Source organism: Equus asinus, chromosome 9, assembly GCF_041296235.1.
Source record: "Equus asinus isolate D_3611 breed Donkey chromosome 9, EquAss-T2T_v2, whole genome shotgun sequence".
NCBI classification, from domain to species: domain Eukaryota; kingdom Metazoa; phylum Chordata; class Mammalia; order Perissodactyla; family Equidae; genus Equus; species Equus asinus.
The window spans coordinates 87773245-87794668 of NC_091798.1; the positions used below are offsets into that span (position 1 = coordinate 87773245).

A 21424-nucleotide genomic window follows, 5' to 3' on the forward strand; every position below is an offset into this window, starting at 1 on the left:
CTGGGGGCTGCCTCTCCAGGGCTCTGCCCGGGCTTCTTGGGCCTGCAGCCCGCAGGACCCGGCCTCGAGATGGAAAGGCCAGCCGGAGAACCTGGCGCACCTGTCAGGGGACCTGTTTCCACCTTCCCTCGGGAACCCCATCCATCCCTGGAGGCCAGTTACCTCTGGAGAATGATCCCCCCCGCCCCCCGACTAGCCGAGGTCCAGGAGGAAGGTGTCTAAAGCTCCTTCTTTTCAGCTGCTAATCAGGCTCTGAGCCCGGGTCCTGGGGCTCTCCTTCCAACCTGTCTTCTGGGGGCCTGGATTCAGGGGCAATAACAATCACGTTTCTCTTCTAGATCAGGCCATCTGAAGTAGGTTGCTAGACAATCTCACCTTTGATCCACAAGCTTAATATGCAACCCAGAAGGCCCTGCAGGCCGTATCCCTGCTTAAAAATAGCCCTCCTTGGGACATGCCCGCAAGCCGGAAAGGTTGACTGTAAATAGCACTGACCCACCAGGACTTTGGACAGCAGCCCTGCCATTTCAGAGGAGCTGCCCAGGGCTCTGTGACAGTCACGTACCCGGCTTCTACGGCCACGTGCACATCACCAGCTGATTCCTTCTCGGAACGCAGCCCCCGCCCAGAGTGATTTTCTTTCAGTTTCCCATTCTTTTAAAGATGACCCAAAGTACACATACATTTTTTTTTCTGCTGTCTCCCCAAATCCCCCTGCACATAGCTGTATATCTTAGTTGTGGGTCTTTCTAGCTGTGGCATGTGGGATGCCTTCTCAACGTGGCCTGACGAGTGGTGCCATGTCCACGGCCAGGATCTGAACCAGCGAAACGCTGGGCCACCGTAGAGGCGCGCGGGAACTTAACCGCTCGGCCGCAGCCGGCCCCACACTTACCTACTTTTCCTTTGCTTGGGAGTACTGACGGGGAGAGTGCACGAGGGGGCCTTCTAGGGGCTGGAAGGTTTCCTGATTTGGGGGTGGTTGTGTGGGTGTACACATGTATAAAAACTCCTCAAGCTGTACACTTACGGTTCACACTTCACTGTGTATTGGTCATATCTCAGTTAATACATACGCCATCGTTATGATCCAGCTTAAGTTAAATCGAAGTTTTTACAAAGTGATACTTACCGTTTTTACACATGATATATTGACATTTTCCAGACTCTTCTATGTTATTTCATTAAAACAATTGCAAATTGGGACCAACCAAACTGATTGCATGGTCCTCTAAAGAGTCAGGGTTCTCAGTTTGCACACTCTGTTGTAACGGACCACCCACGGTCCCTCCACCCCTGAGGCCTCACCTGGCAGGAGAGGCAGCAGACTGGAGGTCTGTGGGGCTGACCAGCTGCTCAGGAGCCTGGGCTCTGCAGGTTGGAGGAGGAGTCTAGGCTTATTTCTTCCCAGAATAGCTCTTTTGCACACACAGTTTCAAGTCACTTCAGGCGCCAGGTGAAATAAATCCAGTGACCCTGAAATAGCCCACATCGCAGACCCAGAAAACGATGAGGCTTTTGAAAAGCAGGGAAATGTAGAGTTTAAAGAATGGCAGTTACAATGAGAAATCCCTCCTCTTTTTCTTTTTCCCCAATTCCTTAGTAATGAACATTTAGCTCCTCCTCCAACACACACCTTACCTCAACCTCTCATTTTTTATGGTATAATTTATATAAGTTAGAGTGGAAGGTCAGAAGTTGGAGTATCGTTGAGAAAAGGGGACGTCACTCTTCTTTTGGGGGCCTCGTCATCTTCAAGTCTATTATAAAGGTGTTGTGATGGGGATGGCAACCTCTACACGTGACTCACGGCAGAAATTCCAGATTTCCCAAAATCCTTCAAACGTGATGCCATTTATTCCTCTCTCATTGTTGTCGACTCCCTTCAAAATTCTGGGGCTTTCTCCACACCTGGTGGCCAGTGCGGTCATGGAGCTGGTCTTGCCACAGGGACAGGAACAGAAGAGAAGTATGCAACTGCCACATCACTTGCTTTAAAGGAAATCTCCTGCGTGGACTTATTGTCTTTTCTGTTCCTGAATCCCGCTGGAGCCTGGATGGAGCAGGACCCAGATTTGACGGGCAGGCAGGGCAATGCCGGGCGGGATGGCCAAGGAGTAAGATGAAAGGACTCTGGGTTCCTGAATCCCCACCAGCCTGATTGCTCCTTTCAGAACTTGAAAGGAAGCCAGCAGGACGGGGGGACCCACACTTCTTCCTTTCCTCAGTTCTCCCTTGTGCTTAGCAGCTGCGTCATGTTCTCCTCAGCTCTAAATGTTGGGACAACTTCATCTACTTGCAAATGTTAAAGTATTTTCATATATATTATGCCCCGTAACTGTTGCAGTAATTCTAGGGGCAGAATTGAGTCTTATTTTACAGATGAGGAACTCAGCCTCAGAAGGCTCAGGAGCGCAGCTGAGGTCGGAGCTGCTGATGGCTGGGCCGGGGCGCTACCCAGCAGCTTTTCCTCTTTCCACAGCCTTTCACGAGCGTTGAGCTGCCTTGAGGCGAACAGAGCTGCTCTGGCAGCAGTGAGTTGTGTGTGCCTGGAGGTAGTCAAACATGGGCTGGGAGTGTCACAGGGAAGAGTTAAGCACTGGGAAGAAAGTGGGACCAGATGATCTTAACATCTTTTTGAGGTCCCCTGAACTCTCTGATATTCTAGTGCCTGTAACATGAGCTTCTTCTAAACTTTTTTTCCCTTAAACTTTAGAAGTAAAAGAATATCTGAAGGAGCTGATTGCTAAGAGGACACAATGTAGAAGAACACAAAAAGAATTAAATGAAGAGACCAATAAGACGTTGAGAATTCAAGAAAGGCGAAGTTTAATTTGCATATAGGCATAACCCACACCTCACCCAGCAAATGTTAGGCCACAGCACAAACCCCTCTGTTGGATTCACAAATGTCAGCCGATTCGCAAAGTAACTGGACACAAACAACATGCTTCTCAAAGGAACACATGAGTTTGTCCATTACACACGCACACAAATAACAAAGAAATACATTTAAATCCTCTGCAAAAGAGACATGAGATGGTAGTCATGTTACCTCACATTTGGACAGCACTTTACAGTTTGTAGCTGAACCCATTTTGTCCTCATGACAGTCCTGTGAGGTAGGCAGCACAGGAATTAATATTAACTCCATTTTGCAGATGAGGAAACAGGCTCAGAGAGGTTTCAGCACTGGCCTAAGGTTTCCCAGCTTGTAGATGGATGTAGATCTGGGCCCAGGACTCAGGGCCAGGACGCCTAGTCCAGTGTTCTTTCACAACTGCCTTTCTGGGGAAAATGAAATGGGTTGTGTAAAAACAGTGGTTCAACATCATTAATAGAAACTTTTATTTTTCTTAAGGAGATGAGATCAAGTACAAGCAACAATAATGTTAATGTCATGCTGTGTGGCAGCCAAGATGAATACTTTTCTGAATTATTCACGTGTGTATACCTACAACAAAATGGTTGTTTTCTAGTTTAGCTCTGCTCTGCCTTAATTTTAAGTCCCTAATAGGCACAGAGAAATGACACTCTGATTAGATTTCATTGACTCAAGTCTTATTACCAGGATTGACATGGTGGTAACCGTAATCCAGTCATTATTTAAACTTACCATCTGTTGTCTTAGTGAAATGAAAATAAATTATATTCATTTATTCTTTTGGCTGTGGACATTAGCCTGGCTCCATTCTTTAGCCATAAATTATACGTCACCTTTTATCCCATTTCAATAGTAGTAAAAATGATAAACTTTACACGTTGGATTCAAAAAATCCTACACTTTTTTAAAGTGAAGAGAAAGATTTTTTTTCAGGGGGAATAAAATCAAACTTTGAAAAGAAAAGTTAAATAAAATCCCAGTCAATGGCAGCCCAAGGTTTTTTTGCCCCACAAAATACTGTGAGAGACGAGGACGTGCTGGTCCATCACACACACACTTCAAACTGGAACATGATGGGTGGTTCTCTTCCAGATTATTCAGTATCTAGGAGTTTCATTTGTTTTTAAGTAGTACTTTAAGATGTACTGAAATTTAACAAACAGTAATGGGGACTTTGTGTGAGAGCCACTTGAAGATATTGCAACAGGAGTTTAAAATTCCCACTTTAAATTCTTTCAGAGAAACACTAAGGAAAAGTGACAACATTCAACTTCATGCCTGAATCTGTCACATAATATATTGGCTTAAGTAAGAGATTTGTTCCTGTAGCAAAACTGGATGTCTTAGTTAATAACCAAACGCATCCTCTAAAAGCCCTAAGATAATCTCATTGACAGCACAAAATGTGGGTATTCATCTGAAAGCATGAAATTGGATTTTACTTCTGATTTTCTAGGTTAATTTTGCAATAATATAACTGTTTGCTACTTGGCTGTTGAAGGCTGACATCCCATCTGCTCTTACAAATAGGTCTCCTATAACGGAATGTAGGCATACCCGGCTGTGAGCGCACGCTCCGACAATACACTCAGAGCTTGACAGGCAGAAGAGGAGGGTGCTTTAACAATCAGAAGAAACACCACAAATTGCTCTTAGGGATTTTAAATATGACCCAATTGAGGTTTTTAAAAAATGTGCATTCCTACTCCAGCTGGCCAGAAGTGGTGCAAGTCATCAAAAGGAGCTCCCTTGGAGATGGAGTTCTTTCTCCTGCGGCTCCAGCCAGGGCTCAGATTCTAGAAAGCAGGAGGACGGCATAACTCATAAACGCTGAAGGTCAGCATTAACAATTGACAGTGCCCTAACCTGGCCACTGGGGGGCGCTCCCAACATTCTGCAGGAAAAAGGTGTGAAAGCTTTGTCACTAGTTGAAGAAAACCTGCACTTCCAAAAGGGGAGGAGTATTTGGAAATTCCTCTACCTTCTATTCTTTAATAAGAATGGCTGCAGTGCCTCTGGAACATTTGGGTCAGAGAAATAAGAGTCCAAACTTCCAGGGAAAGTGCATTCAGACCCACCCTCTCCCCGCTGGAAGACCTTGGACACTCCCAGGCAGAGCTGATGGCGTTGACCTGTCCACGTGCTGCTTTGCCTGAAACTACCTGTGGCCCTTCACTGATCTGACCTGGTTTTAGTTCACCTTCCAAGACTGTTTTTGAGCCAAGAAAGCTAACTTTTCCTTTCTTTACTTCTGCGAGACCTTGAGGTGTTTGATGCAATGGACATACATTAGTTCAAACCCTCCGTTTCTGAACACTGAGAAATAAACTGCAAGTTATGCACTGTTAGGATCCAAACAACCCATGCTTCTTATCATGCATCAAGATGCATCAATCTCTTATTTGAAACTAAAGAGAACAAACAAGCAACTTTTTTTTAAAAAAAGAAAAATAAAGCATCCGTAAGTAACCCTCTTGGGGTTTAGTGCTACACTGTTGGCTAATATGAGCTATTGGAAATAGTTTTGGAATGGCCTTCAAATATTATATTTTCTTTAACTTACTTGATATTTCACTATATAGTTATGTACAGAGATGGCCTTTACCATGCAGGAAAAATGTACATTCTCCACCTCTATGGTATGTTATCAATGCTAGCGCTTCCACTGCGTCTTATGAGCCAGCAAGTTGAATTTATTAGTCAGCTGTTAGTTCTAACAACATAATTAAAGTGCAAAGAAAAAGGGAAAACAGCCAGACAGATCAGTTTTTTCATTGGCAGCATCAACACGCTTCATGCCTCTAAGAGAAAACATCAGGTGCAAGAGGCTCAGGTAACAATAACTGGATTTTTCTCTTCCTTCTTTTAAAGCAGAGGTCTCCCTGAGAAGAGAAGAGGGAGGTAAACATGAGATAGCCCTATTTCTTCGACAACCAACAACCCTGGGAAACATGAGGTCACTCGCCAGCCTAGGGCAGCAGGACCAACTCCTGCGTTAGGTTTTCTGATACAAAGCTGTTGAGTGGCTGGGCCCAATTCCCATACACCGACAATATTTCCACTCAGAAATATCTCAAAATTTACAAACAAAGGGGACTGGGGAAGAACTGTCTACCAACAGCACACAGAAGTGTGGGTTTTAAAAAGACAACCCCACTGAACAATTTTTTCAAAAACACAACCAATGTTCATAGTGAGCCTAAGAATGGTTTGTGTCAATCAGAACAGATTCCCACATTACTATGAGGGGGGTATCTTTTCAATTCGCGTCGAAACCCGCTCCTCCCACAGCACTCTGTGGCCTTCTGTCTCAGCCCACAGTTTCGTCAGTGAGGCGCGGAGGCACCATTTTGCAAACTCTGCACCCGCCTCTCTAAAGGTATTGGCTTCTTGGGCACCATAGCCTCAGGAAGAAGCCCCCACAGCCACCTCAAGACGGCCACTAGCTGGAATCTCCTGGGACACAGCCTACCCCGTTGTTAATTAAGGAAATGTTACATACAAATCCACTGGTCTTTCATCCTGTCCCTCCTGTCCTGTTGCCTAAAGACTGAGAAAGCAGTTTGAGAACATGCTTTTCCTCCAATATAAATGTTTATGATGCACTGAAAACCATGCACATGCTGTAGACTGAAATTGCTTATGTGTCGGTCCATCCCTACAAAGGAAGCCTTGGCTTTTCTGGAAGCTTGTAACAAAGGAAATGTAACGGAAGCAGTTAAATCCTAGGAGAAGATTGGTGGGTGTAGCCAGGCCAGTAAAGTGCCAGGGAAACATTATAGGTCTTTTCCATGGATCCTTGTCCCCGAGTTCTAACAGAACACGGGGCAGGCTTGAAATTTACCTTCTTACCTACTTCATTAAAACGGCTACCAGCATCTCCCATCTTACATTCCCTTATACAAAATGTGCCATCAGCTTTACCAAATATCTATCTTTCCACCTTCCCACCCAAGTCTGAGGCATCTCTCTTTGACCCCAAACAGCTGGCCTTCCCTGGCTGGAGACAACAGAATTCCAGTTCGGTTCTGTCTTCTTCCGTGGACAAAGGAGACTGGCTTCGTCCCCATCCCCGGTCCTTGCTGCACCGTGGGAGGCATGACATGCACAGTTCTGTCCATCCTGCTTTCCATGAACATTCCACAGACCCAGGGACAAGGCTGGATCTTCAAGCAGGGAGCCGAGGTTCAATTTTTAGCGACAGCTCATACAGCGTATCTTCATCTATGATGAGGGCTTTGTCAAGCAAGTACTGAGTGACCTGGTGAAAAAGGGAAATCCTAGCTTTCAGTTCTTCCAGAACACCAGTGTTACATTTTCTGAATAGAATCTGACACAATTCAACACTTACATTGAAAAATGTTATATAGCTAGAAAAAATCATGAATATATTCTCACTGTAAAAAAAAAAATAAAATAAAATAAACATCTCTAGTCCTCTCCCAGCTCCCAACCCCAGGCACTTCCCTCAAGAGGCACCACTGTTCTCACCTGGTTTGTCTTCTCCCAAATGTTCTACTGTCTTTCTAGATATTACATATACTTACAGAAATCTTTCTTCCCCTTGTAATCATAAGTGGTATCATCGTGTACAATTTATTCTGCTTCTCTCTCTTAACTGTAAGCCATGGAGAGCTCCCAAGTCAGTACAAAGAGCTCTGACTGCTGTACAGTCTTGTTATTAGTGCGACACATCAGAGTTTACTTAATGCTGTCCTATCGATGCACGCTTAGTTGCTGTCAGTATTTCTCTACTACGCAGAGTTACAGTGAAATCCTTGTTAGCACGCTTCCTAGTGTTCACATGTGAATGTTCCTTTCAGGTAGACAGGGAAGGAAATGACACTGAAATGAAAATGTTGGGGCATGGGGTATTTCCATGAAAATATTTCTTTCTTTTTATTGAGATATAACTTACATAAGTAAAATTAATAGTTTTGACAAATGTATACACCCACGTAACTTACATACATATCACCATATAGAACAATTCTATCACCCCAGAAAGTTCTCTCATGCAGTTGCCCAGTCAGTCTGCTCCCAGAAGCAACCTCTGCTCTGATTTCTATCACCAAGATTAGTTTCGTCTACTCTAGAATTTCATGTAAGTGGAATCATCCACGTGTACTCTTGCATCCAGCTTCCCTCACTCAGCATAAGGTGTTGAAATCCATCCACGTTGGGCGTGTAGCAGCAGTCCATCTTCGCATTGGGGCACTGTATTCTGTTGCATGGATGCACCACAATTTGTTTATCCGTTCACTTGTTTATGGACACATGGACTGTTTCCAATTTTTGACTACTATTAAGAAATGCTATGAACATTTTATATAAGACTTTTAATGGGTATGCTTTCACTTCCCCTTGGATATAAATATCTAGGAGAGAAATTGCTGGGTCATAGGTAGATGCATATTTAATGTTTTAGGAAACCTCCAAATGACAGTTTTTCAAAGTGATTGTACCATGTTACTCTCACCAGCAATATATGAGTTCTGGTTACTCAGTATATCAATTTTTAATTTTAAAAGATCATGTAAAATGACCTCCCAAACTGCTGTACCTGTAGTATGTGGGAGCATGTGTTATCCTAGACACTAACTAAGTTTGATATCATCAATATTTTAAAATTTTGTTTATCTGATAGGTGAAAATGACGCCTCATTATAATTTGCATTTTTTCTTCTTACCAATGAAGTTGAGCATTTTTCAAATACTTATTGGCCATTTTCATTTCTTCCTCTGTGAGTTACCTGTTCATAGTTTTGCCAATTTTTCTACTGAGCTGTTTATGCTTTTCTTACATATTTATAGGAATACTTTTAACTCTGTCTTTTTGTTTTGTCTGTTAAAAATATTGTCTCCTAGTCTTTACTGCTTGTATTTTGACTTTTTAAATAATTGCCTTTTGTCATATAGAAGTTTTTAATTTTGATGCAGCAAACTTTATCAAGCTTGTCTTTTACAGTTTTTACATTCTGTGCTTAAGAAGGTCTTCAAATCCAAAGGTAATGACTATTTTGTCCTATATTTTATTCAGATAACTTAATATTTCTTTTTATATTTAGGTAATGAACTCATCTGGAATTTATTTTTGTGGATGGAATAAGATGGGAGAGCCAAAATTCCTATTCCATTTACTGAATGGTCAGTTTCTTCCTGGCACTTTCTTTAAATGCCTCCTTTATCCCATCTTAGATTTTCGTATAGACAAAATCTGCATCTGAACTTTATCCTGCTCCATTGAATCTGTATTCCTGTGCCAATACAGTCCTGTTTCATTCACTGTAGTTTTAGGATAGGCATCTGTATCCAGTAGGGAAAGCTCTCCTTTACTCTTCATATTTTTCAAAAAGTCCTTGTCTGTTTTTTGCCTATCTAAGCTTCCTTATAAGTTTCAGGATAAGTCTGTCAAGTTCCACAAAACAACAGGGAAAACTGGCTCTCAGTCACATGGGAATCTTCTGTACTACCTTTTCAATTTTTCTGTAAAGCCAGAAGGATTCTACAAAATAATGTCTATTAAAAAATGAAAAAAAAAAAGACAGACCAGTTGTGGCTGGGACGGAGAGAGGAAGTGGATGGACAATGTGAGATGAATCTTAAAAGATGAGTAAGGGCCACATAATGCAATACTTCTTGGACACATAAAGATTTTTTTCTTTCTTTATCCTAAGAGCAAAGCGAAACCAATAACATATTTTATGCAAGGGGCAGACATATTCCAGTTTGTATTTCAGAGAGTTCTATGTGGCTGTAATTTGTAGAATGGATTTTGCATTCTAGGGTGAATGCAAGTAGACCAGGTAACAGATATGGGTAGCTTGGACCAGAGGTGGTGGTGGTGGTGTAGACAGATTCATGGGAAATATAGGACATAAAGTTGATAGAACTTGACGATGAATTGATGCTCTTTTTGCCTTCTTCCTTTTTTTCTTAATCGGAGCTGCCAAAGATTTGTCTATTTTATTGGTCTTTTCTGTGAGTTACCTTCTTGTATTATTGATCACCTCTACTGCTATTTCTATTTCATGAATTTCCACTTTTTTCTTTATTAAATTCCCTTACAATCACACAATATTACCTTTGGCTGATGGTCTATTCGATAGGAAGTCTGCTGGAACTGGCGGATCTCTCTGATGATGTGTGATATCTAACAGAGGAACAAGAAAAAAAGCAAAGCAAAGTATTTCCCCGTATTGCAGCACATGCTTCCAGGGGCCCACCCCAGAGCAATCAGTCACCTCCTCCAATGAGGTAGCCGGAGCCCTGCCTGATCATTCTCTATGCCCAGGGCTTTCTTGCCCTTCAATGAGCCACAGAAATGATAACAGCAGGGAAACAGCTGGCACAGGTTAGCCTCGTGGGGGTGGGGGGTGGCAAGCTCTGGGTGCTTTGTCCACAGGCTCCTTGCTTCTAACTTGGTGCTCAGAACCGGGCTGTCCGGCAAGAAGCATTCAGCCTCTGTCTATCACTGGCCAATCTTAGAAAGTCACCCCGGAGGCTTATTGATCACTCATTCTGCCCAGACTGCAAGCTGAAATGGCCCTGCCCCAAATCCCCTCAATCGGCCGACATCAGGCATTAGACTCAGTGGCCACCACCTCTTGCCCCTTGAGGTTAAAAAGTAAACGGTGACTTTCATGACTTTAGCCTCTTCTCCATAAGCCACTGAAGTCACTAGAAACAGGCTGCTAATAAAATTACCACCTACCATTCTCATTTTGGAGAAATTGACAAGGCCTTCCTCAGTAAAGTTTGGTGTTCCTTCTTCGATAAATGCCAGGTCTGTCAGGTACATCCCCAGATAAGGAACAGCAGGGGGGTTACAACTGCAAGACCAAAAGGCACCAATCTCACGCTCATTCACACAAATGTTGACGTCCCTCCCCAGTTTAAACAGGAAGCAACTGTCCTGTTTCAACCCTGAAGAATGAAGTCTCTTAATTCCCTTTTCAGAAGCACACTCATGATATGCAGAGTTTCAAAGACATCTGACAATAGAAAATAATACAAAATTACAGCCCATGCTTTCCTGTGTGTTTGAGACAACGGCATGTTCAAACAGGACGTCTTATAGACAAACACATTTGTCAGAAGTACTCGTTTGGAGTACTTGTAAACTGGCCCCACTTCTCTGAGGGGTAAAAACGTGCAGGAAGCCTTCTGCTCTCACCTCATTAAAGTACAAACATTCAACTCTAAAGAACTGGATGGAAAAAGCAATGTGATTAGAGCTTGTAAAACTTGTCTTAGTATTTAACTCTGTTAGAAGGTATAGACTGAATCAACATCACAGCGGCACACTAAAGTGAGATCTTTGTTTTTTGGAAGGGGGAGGCACTTGGTTTTCTCAAAGAGTCTAAAGGCTGAGAACATGGCCTTATGATCAGAGAGAACTGGATCTGAATCCTGGATTGACCCACTTTCTAAGGGACGCTGGGCGAACTCTCTGAACCTCAGTCTCCTCATCTGTAACATGGAGACAATAAAACTTAGCTCTTTCGTTTGTTGTGAGGCTTAAATAAGACACATCAAGCACTTTGCGTGGAGTTGGACATTTAGTAAGCATTCAGCGACTAGTTCTTTTTCTATTGTGTCTTTCTTTCACTCACAGCATCACAGGACTGTTTTTCCAGAGTGGGTCAAATACGTGCGGTAGATCATAAGAAAACCAGATGCAGACAGATTCTCTTCTCTCTCTGTCCATCTCTCTCTCTCTCCCTCTCCCTGCGTGTATATATGTGTGGGTGTGTGTGTGTAGAAAGAAGGAAAGATCCAACAATAAAAGGCCAAAAATAAATAATAGTAATCAATAGGTACTGGAATATTTAAAAAAAAAATCACAGGAAATCATCGTGCTTAGATTAGGGAATACCAAATCAAGAAACTTTTTTATAGTAAAAGTTGGTTTGATTGACTATGGTGATATTTTCTTCTTATGTGGAATACTCTGCAGGCCATGGGTGTATCTGTAAGATACTTTCTACATGCGCAATATTCTAAATGAAAAGGAAAATCAGAAAAATGCCTAGATGATGGAAATTGTTTCCCAATTTTTTCAAATCAAGTAGGAGGTAGATGACTATTTGTATACTATACAAATTATTTAAATATACTTCTGAGTTATGAATGATATAATAATTAAGAGAACATACTTTTTAAGGGTTTCTCTGAGATTTTTAAATCTTCCTTCAGATGAAACAGTCTTCTGAAGTTTGTCCATTAGAGCTTTCGTCTAGAAAGAAAGAAATAACTTACTATGTCATGAAAACACTCCCACAGTTTCATAAGATGGGTGAGTTGCCTAAAGATGCTCAATTCTCTTCCACAGTAACAGGTGCCAGACTGTGTCATATGATATGATTCTGTGTGACGTGATCTGACTTTCAAAATGTGGAGGTGGGGCATTAGGTTTAGATTAGATGTTAAAAAAAAAAAAAGAAGAACACGTGGCGAAGACAAAGTGACTACATCTCATTTAGCCAAAAAGAGAGGAAAATGAGTAGAAAAGAAAAATTAAAATGTACGGGAAACTTAGGGACTTGAAAAGATGAAAAGCAGGTGTTGAATGTGGAATCTTAAAGGATAGGTCTCATGTCACGGAGTTTTCATGACGAATCTTTGTGAGCGTTGATTTCCAAATCATCAAAGCACGTATTTGGTTGCTTGGCTACTGACCAACCAATAGCCTCTACACCAAACCCTTTCTTTTGTGATCATCTTCATCGATTTGTAGGAAAAGTATAACTGATATTTACCAAGAAATAAAATTGCTGTTGACATTGGTCTAGAGGTTCTTCCATGGACGTGGGAGAAGGTGGAGTGGCCCTTGGGGATGATAACCCACTCTCAGCAATACCCACCCCCAGTCCTAGTGCTGAGGACTCTGGGAAAACACAGCCAGCAAGGCTTGGGCAGAGGTAGAGGATAGAGGGATGGGATGGGGCAGGGAAAGCATCCTGCCTGGCTTCGGGCTGGCCTTGGCTCAAAGAAGCTGCAGAAATACAGTCTGCCCTATAGCCAAGACCACATTTGGTGGGCTCCACACTGCATATTCTACCAGGCCTTCTGGATGTCTCCCAGACTGGACTCAGACCTGGAGAAGAGACAGCTACAGAGCAGATGGTATTAGCAAAAGTGTCTGAAGCTGGCTATATCTGAAACCAAGTCTTACTGTGACTAGACTGAGGCACTGGGCCCTAGAGGATAATCCATCACTCATGCTAAAGCCACTTTGAGTGACCCATACCTGTGACTGAAATGGTATATTCTATTTAATGCCTCTCCAGGCAGTACATTCAAAATTTGAAAAAATAATTTCAATATTAGTCTTATCATCCCTATTCTACATAGTCAGTTCTGTTATCCCCAAACCTGCATCCTGTCAGACATGAATATCACTCAAGTCAATTACAGGGAAGGCCTAACGCTTTGTTATAGAGGATTTAAGAATCCCTTGGTGCCAACTTCGGAGGAAAAAAGAAACAGGGGAAGGAGAAGGCAGAGGAGTGACTTACTGACTCTGATGAAGTGTGACATGTGTGTGACAGGATAATATGTTCTTTATATCCAGTGCCCAATGGCTGAGGCTTCTACTACGTTAGGGAGAGGCAAAACCTAGCCACAACAAAGGTGTCAATGTTCAGCTTCTGGATTCTGATACAGCTGTTTGAAGCCCATTTTAAAAATAGTATTCCAACATCCATTCATCATAAAATCTATCAAAAAACTAGGAAGAGAAGATAACTTCCTCAATTTTATAAAAAGCATTTACAAAAACCTATAGCTAACACCATCCTTTCAGCAAAGGTGAAAGACTGAATGTTTTCCCCTCAAGAGTGAGAACAAGGTAGGAATGACCTTTCTTACCATTCTTATTAAATGTAGTATTGGAAGTTCTAGCCAGAGAAATAAGGCAGGAAAAGGAATTAAAAGGCATATCAATTGGAAAGAAACAAATAAGACTGCTCGTACTTATAAGTGACATTCCATGAAAAACCTCCTATAACTAAATAATTGAGCTCAATGAGTTTGCTGACATAAGACCAACACATAAAAATCAACCACAGTTCTATATACTAACAATGAACATGTGGAAACTAAAATTAAAACCACAATAACATTTAAAATTTCTGCAAATAAAATGAAATACTTAGCCATAAGTTTAACAAAATATATACAAGACTTGTACACTGAAAATTGCAAAATGATGAAGAAAGCAAAGAAAACTTCAATAAATGGAGAGACATACTGTGTTTATGGGCTGGAAGACTCAACATAGTAATGAGGGCAAGTGTCCCCAAATTGACTGGTTTAATGAAATTCCAATGAAAATCTCAGTACATTTTTTTAGACATAATTTTTTATTCTATATGGAAATTTACAGGAACTAGAGTAGCTAAAATAATTTTGAAACAGAAGAATAAAGCAGGAGGAATACAGGAAGAACTTTCAACTCAAAGGTAAGGAAACAAACGATCCAATTAAACAATGAGCTGAAGACAGGAGCCACCATTTCATTGAAGAGCACAGAAAAGGGCAAACAAGCACATGAGAAGATGTTTAACATCTTTAGCTATCAGGAAAATGTAAATTAAAACCATGATGAGATATCAGAAGGGCTAAAATAAAAAACAGCAATAACCAGAAATGCTGGCAAGAATGTAGAGAAACTGAGTCACTCACACATTGCTGACAGGACTGTAAAATGGTACAGCCACTGTGGAAAAGAGTTTGGCAGTTTCTTATAAAACTAAACACAATTACCACAAGACCCAGCAATTGCACTCCTGGGAACCTATCCCAGAGAAATGAAAACTTACGTTGACACAAAACCTACACACGAATGTTCACAATAGCCTTATTTGTAATAGCCAAAAGCTGGAAACAACCCAGATGTCCTTCAAGGGGTGAACAGTTAAACAAAATGTGGCATATCTATACCACGGAGTACCACTCAGCAATGAAAAGTGATGAAGTACTGATACATGTAACAACTTGAGTGGATCTCAAGGGAATTATTCTGAGTTAAAAAAAGGTAATATCAAAATGTCATATACTGTACAATTCCATTCATAGAACATTTTGAAATGACAAAATTATAAAAGTAGAAAACAGATTAGTGGTTGCCAGGAGTTAGGTGGCTGTGGCTATAAAAGGGTGGCATGAGGGATCTTTATGATAGCTGTTCAGTCTCCTGACTGTGGTGGTGGTGGTCACATGAATCCACCCAGGTAATAAAAGTACATAAACCTAAATACACACATACACACATGAGTGCATGTAAAACTGGCAGTCTGAATAAGGTTGGTGGATGGTACAAATGTCAATTTCCTGGTTGTGATATCATCTAAATTTGCAAGATGCTACTACTGGGGGACAGTGGGTGAGGGTGTAGGGTGAATCTATTCTTTCTTACAATTGCATGTGAATCTATAATCATCTCAACATGAAAAGTTTTTTTAAACAGAGTATTTATAAAAGCTGTGGGTTTTATTTGCAAGGTCCAGTTTTGTTCACAGAAAGAGGGTTGGTCAGTTCTAGCGGGCCAAATCTGGGATTTTCGGAGTACTGCAATTTTACTAAAGAATAAGGAAGGTGGATAGAATTAAGGATATGACTTAGGTTTGGTTTCTTGCTACACAGGGAAGAGTTAAAAAGACTTCGAGAGAGAAAAGAAGATAGACTAGAGTAAGAAGTAGTGCCTCTGAGGGGGGCTTAAGTCCTCAGGGAGGGCAACGGGAACCAGATGGTTTTGAAGAAATGTCAGTAGAATCTATGCTCTTCTTCCTGCCTGGAACTCTGGAGGTGGGCACCCTGCAGATGCCCTTCACCAACTTTGGGTGATCACAACAAGGGAGGCATAGTGGTCTGTGGAGGAAGGTTAGGCAGAGAGGGTCTGACACACCCTCCTAGCCTCTGGCTCCAATGGGATATAGAGAAGCCTGAAAAATTCCCCTAGGCCCTTTGAGAGGGCCAAGGTAATTATCTACTAATGAAGAGTTAGCCTGCCCACTAGGGATGGCCAAGGGGCAGGGCAGCCTGCAGCAGAGGTCAGACACACCCCCACCTCAGAGGATCAGCAGAGCCAATGAGAGCTGAAGGAGAGGGGAAGTCAGCCAAGCTCCCCGGGTGAATCGCCGTGCCCGTTCCAGGGTGGGGTAGGCAGGACTATATGAACACCAGGCACAGGCGATTCACAGTGGCCTGCACCCACTGACCAAGCAGCAAAAGACTACAACAGGAGGCCAGTCGGTGCACACAGCCTCCCATAAGCTGGAGGAAGCCCTCCCCATACCCACCAACACCCAGGGAGAAGCCCAGGAGACAAGGCAGGGGGAAAACTGTGATTTAATTTGAGTCTTTAAATTATCTGGAAGGAGACGATAGGCATGAACAACTTGAGTCCAATTAAAAGTAAACTAAGCAAGTCACATTTTTGCACATTTAAGTCATTATGCCAAAACTTTACACAAATGACAAAGAAAAAGGTGATGTTGAGGCCCTTTCTTCCTGGTTTTTGGCCCTCAGGCATCTGTATTCTTATTTTGGGGGAGAAAGACTGGATCCACTGGACATAATGTGTTCACGTGGAATCAACATGCCCTCTCTAAGTAATTCAGGAAACAATCCTGACTGTCAACCACATTGTCTGAGGTTGTTCCCCAATATGTTATAATGAATGCTTTGGGTTGTATTTTCTTGTCTAAATTAACCATTTAGTAATGCACATAAGTGGACTCAACTAAGTGGTAAGAAGACAGTAATTACCCACATTGGCACCTTTCTTTGGCAGTTGAGCTGCTCAGTTCATTTAACTATTTCCTAATTAGTATATTTATCTTGGCTCTGGTCTCCCAGCCTCTCCTCCTCTCGGCAGTGGGGTGTGTCGCACGCTGATGCTCACCTGCTTGGACACCTTGGCCCAGGTTTTCTTCAGCCTGTAGATGGCACTTCTGTTTAAGGCCGAGGTGATCTCCAGCACGCCATTGTAGTTGTGCAGGCATCGGCAGATGTCCGCCACCGCCACCCACTTCTCAATGGCATTGGCCCGGGAGCCGATGTCGGCATAATTCATTATCTGGGAGGCCACCAGGTTACTCATCTGAGACAACGGAAAAGCCAACACAGGCAGCTCAGAGCTAACACAAGCATTTAGCAAAATCCTTGAATTACCTATAGAATCGTCAGGAAGGCAGATTGCCGAGGGACGTGGAGATCACAGTCCATGTTTAGACATCAACTTTCTGAAGAGACCAAAGTCTGTAATAACAAACTAATGAGCACCTGTTCATCCTCAGCATGAAGAGAGGGCTCTTGTGGAATCAGCTTGGTGGGGGAAGACGTGACTTTGTTAATCAGTAATTTTGATGAAGGAGTCATTTCCAATAATTATGGAGGAAATAGGATAGAATGAGCTAAGCCCTGAGGAACGGGAAGCTCTGCAGATCATGGGTTTCACTTCTTGGGGCCTTTTCACATGCTCCTTGGCCCCCAACAGTGTGATGATATTCACTCTAGGAAGCCTCAGTTTTCACAGAGAAAGAAAATGCATCTACCCCCAATCCAATCAAACTTGAACCTGATCAACTCAAACCAGAAACACTTAGGTGCAGGGGAAGAGAGAACGTTTCTCCTTTTCTTGCTGAATTTTTTTTCCACCAGCAGTTAAAAGGACCTCCAGTTTCAAGGCTAAGGACTGTCATTCTACTAGAGAAAGCCAAGAGAAAGAGGCAGGTTAAGAAGCTCAGCACTTAGAATATGGAAAGGACGAGGGCAGAAGAGGGTTGATAACTAACAAACGGAATTTGGGGTCCATAAACTTATACCCACACACTAAATCTGATGGGTACAGCCATTCTTTGATAATTCTCTAAGTATTTTAGATTTCAAGGTATCTCAGACTTATCACTGTGCATATTCATTAAAAAAATTATTTTGTACTGAGCACCTAGTATGGACCAGGAATTCTTTTAGGTTCTAGGAACAGGAAAAACAAATAAATTGGCATCCCTGGCTTTAAGGCACTGACTCTAATTAGGTGGGAAAGCGAAGGGAGGCAGACATAGACAAGGAAATATCACACAGTGAAATGCAAAGCTAAGTCTGCCTGGAGGGGTGTGAGAACATGGAGGCAGCATGGGGTGCCTCACTAGTCCAGAGGAGGCTTCTAGAAAGAGGTTGTGCCTGCATTGAGTCCTAAACAATGAGTAGGAGTTAGCCTCTGCTTTCTATCAAAGTGGAAGAGGGCCTGCAAAGGGACGGAGGTGGAACACATGGCGTGACGGAGGATCTGGAAGTCATCTGAGGAGCATAAGGTGTCATGAGAGACAATGATGAGAGGTGGGCAGGGCTCTTGTAGGGCAGGTTGAGCAGTTGGGATCTTATTCTGAAGGAGAGGGGAAGCCACTGACAGAATTTCGTCAAAGAAAGTGATATAATAGATATGATAGACTGCCCTCTCAGAGAAGTTATTCCCACGACAGTGTGAGGAATGGGTTGGAGGGCAGAGAGGTGGCAGGGGGTATGGCAAGTTAGGATCTCCCAGAGAGAAAGGATGAAAGGGCAAATCAAGGTTACGGCAGCAGGAAAGGAGGAGAGAGAAGAACGTGAGACACACGTAGATGGAGGTTCACTATTATGTTGGGGGGTGAGGGTGGGGTGGGTAAGGGAGAAGAAAGAGCCAAAGATGAACTCTAGATGCTGTGCTTGGGTGAGTGAGTGTACGGGAAGCCCATTACCCAAGACTGAGAACAGAGGGTAAGATGAAGAAGCAGGCTTGGCAGGTTTGGGAGGTGCTGAGGACAAGCACCATTTGCAACCTGTTGAGGGCACAGTGCAAGTGGCCATCCAAATGGAGGCACAAGGGTCTGGAGCCTGGGACTGAACCTCTGATTTGAGTGTCCAGCATATCCCAAGCGTATGTACGGCACAGGCAACAGAAGTTTACTTTCCACCGCAGGGGCTCTGCTCCTCAGAGAGTGGCCTAGATGGGTCACACATCTTGTCCTTTAGGCAGCAGTGGCTTTGATGCTCGTTATGTGGTAACATTCAGCACATATGCATTCCACGTGGACCCTGTGCAAAGTGCCATCTTGGGAATCTACACTGTTGATTTGCATTTTGATTTTGGATGACATTAATTTACCTATGGGGTTCCTGGCAGTCTTTTCTTTTCTTTTTTTTTTAACATTATAATTATTCCTTTTGCTGCAGTTTTAGTGAACTGGAAAGGGAGCCTCCCTTTGCAGATAGGCCTGAAGACACTCCTACATCCCTGGTTCCGCCATAGGTCTGAGACCGTTAGAACAGAACCAATTAGAAGTGGTGAGTATAAAAGCAACTCCATCTTACTGCTGAAGAAAGCAGAGCAGGGAGACGGCCTGACAGCCGGTCACCAGCGCACACGGCCACAGCAACACTGTAGTTATGCTGAAAGGTCCCTTCCAACCCTGGAATGCGATCTGGGCTGAATGTTCAGTAATGAGGAGAAGCTGCACCAACCCAACGTCACTGTCACCATCACCTGCACCACCAGGGGCCAGTGACACAGGTGCTGTTCATTCTGTTAGAACTAGTCAATCTACAACCATGAAGTAATGATGGTTATGATAAAAATAACAGCAGCAACCTACACATTATTGAGCACTTACCACACTGGGCACCGTTAAAAGCGAACCTCTTACACCTGCAAGTTAACTGGAAGTTACTACATCACTGTGAGCTCTTGGAGATTTAAGCTTGTTTTTAACATTCCATTAGTTCTGTTTGAAAAGTGGGGAGCAGACCTGCTTTATTTTAGAAAAGGAATCTTAAGACTCTGATATTCTTCTCCCTGTAACACACCCAAGGTTTTATTTTATGGTTACTCACATCATTGAAGTGTTGGCTGGTTTTCATAATGTAAGGTGTTCTTTCATTTTTATCCAGCTTCATCCACCCCTGCCCAAGAAATTCTCTGAAAGTTCAAAACGAAACACAAAACCAATTAAGGCTTTTTAATGGTGTCCATGATCCTGAATAATTAGGAATATTACATACATTAAACTTAATGTTGCCCAACGCCTGCTGCTCCTGACCCTCTTGAGTGAATTTCAGCTCAACTCTAGCATTTCACCGCTCAATGTCAAAAGATTCTCCAGTTTCCCGTTTTCCCTTATAAATGTTTGGAACTTTGTCCCTGTTAGGATCATTATAAAGGCTTCTCCAAAGTTGGAAAACAATGACAGACATGAGAGGAATAAAGAGATTAAGCACTAATCAGAAACCAAGACTATTTCCCCTGGATCAGCTTAAAAAATTTTTAAGCCTTAGCAAGAGTTCCGAAGAATCCATCACTACCAGAAACATTAGTCAGGGACAGCATGTTTTTCTCCGCTTTGCTCTGACATTCTCCAGGAGGACGTCGATTCCTCGGGCAGGGACTTGCCTTTGTTCCCCCAGAGCCCAGAACACTGCATGTGATAAGAGCTGAGCAAACACTCAGCCCATTCGTCTGAGGATGGCAGTTACAGTGGCGGGAGCTCAGCCTGGCAGAAGGTCTGTCTTCCAGATGACATCCCTGCTCCTTCACTTCACTCATGAGCAGGTCACAGATCACAGCAAGCAATGGACAATCAAGATGGAGCATACGGGAATTATTTTGTAGCAGCATTACTAAGAATAACTTGAAATGAAATTACTCTGACACAGTGTTAATCCAGAAATGCTGACTGAGTCCCTCTGCAAGGTTCTTTGTCCCTTCATGTTGGTGGGACTGCTCCCATCCTGCAGGGCTGTTGGAGATAAAGGTGTGCCAGTTCCACGGATGAAAATACTTGGTGGATGTTCACAACAGCACACAGGGAACAGGGAGGAGAGGTAGGGAGGAGAGGTGGGGAGGGTCCCAGGAAGAGACCACAAAAAGGACAACCATGAAGGTTTGAGCTTTGCTCCTTCTCCTCATCCCTAGAGGTCACATTCTTTTCCCTCCCGAATCCTCACTGTGCTGGAGAGTAATCAGGAGGTGGTGGCAGGGCAGCAGTGGAAATGGGGATGAGGGTGGGGGCAGGAAAGAGGCACTGTGGATCCTAACTCAAGTCTTCAAATAGCCACTGGGTTCATTGGAATGGCCAATGGGCCACATTCCTGTTTTAATTTTTTCGTGTTCATGGTTAGGTCTACTGGAAGAGGGGTAGGGAAAGAAGATAAAACACATAAAAGAAAAGTCTGCAGGGGCATCCTCTGGCCATGCCCCTTATGCCTCTCTGAGAAAGCTGTAACTCTGACCCTCTAACCATCCTCTGACATCCACCCTGCGACCTTGCCCCTCCATCACCACGACTATCCTCTTCTCTACATATGACATGCATCACATTCCTACTTCTTGCCCAGCCCCTCCCGTACCTTCAATTTAGTTATTAGTTCACAGAGGAGGTGTGCCAACAGTTGGCATTTGTCCAAACAAAGGCCTTGTTTGTGGAGCTACCGAATATGACAGCTGGGGGTGAGGGGTTGGCGTTTAAAGAGCCTACCCTTACTCTACACATGAGGAAATTA

General features: G+C 43.0%; 1 protein-coding gene across 7 annotated transcripts in view; it reads right to left on the minus strand.

Annotated features, from left to right (window-relative positions):
- Window positions 1-2812: 2812 nt before the first annotated feature.
- RASGRF2 (Ras protein specific guanine nucleotide releasing factor 2) overlaps window positions 2813-21424 on the minus strand; it is a 222075-nt gene continuing 203463 nt past the window's right edge. For all 7 annotated transcript variants that reach the window (XM_070517863.1, XM_044777914.2, XM_070517862.1 and 4 more), the window contains 6 exons: window positions 19760-19844; window positions 16794-16991; window positions 12043-12122; window positions 10599-10716; window positions 9969-10037; window positions 2813-7145 (listed from right to left, as the gene is read on the minus strand). In XM_070517863.1, the coding sequence (XP_070373964.1) occupies window positions 7053-7145; window positions 9969-10037; window positions 10599-10716; window positions 12043-12122; window positions 16794-16991; window positions 19760-19844 (643 nt within the window). In that variant the 3' untranslated portion in view covers window positions 2813-7052. The remainder of the gene's footprint in view (window positions 7146-9968; window positions 10038-10598; window positions 10717-12042; window positions 12123-16793; window positions 16992-19759; window positions 19845-21424) is intronic.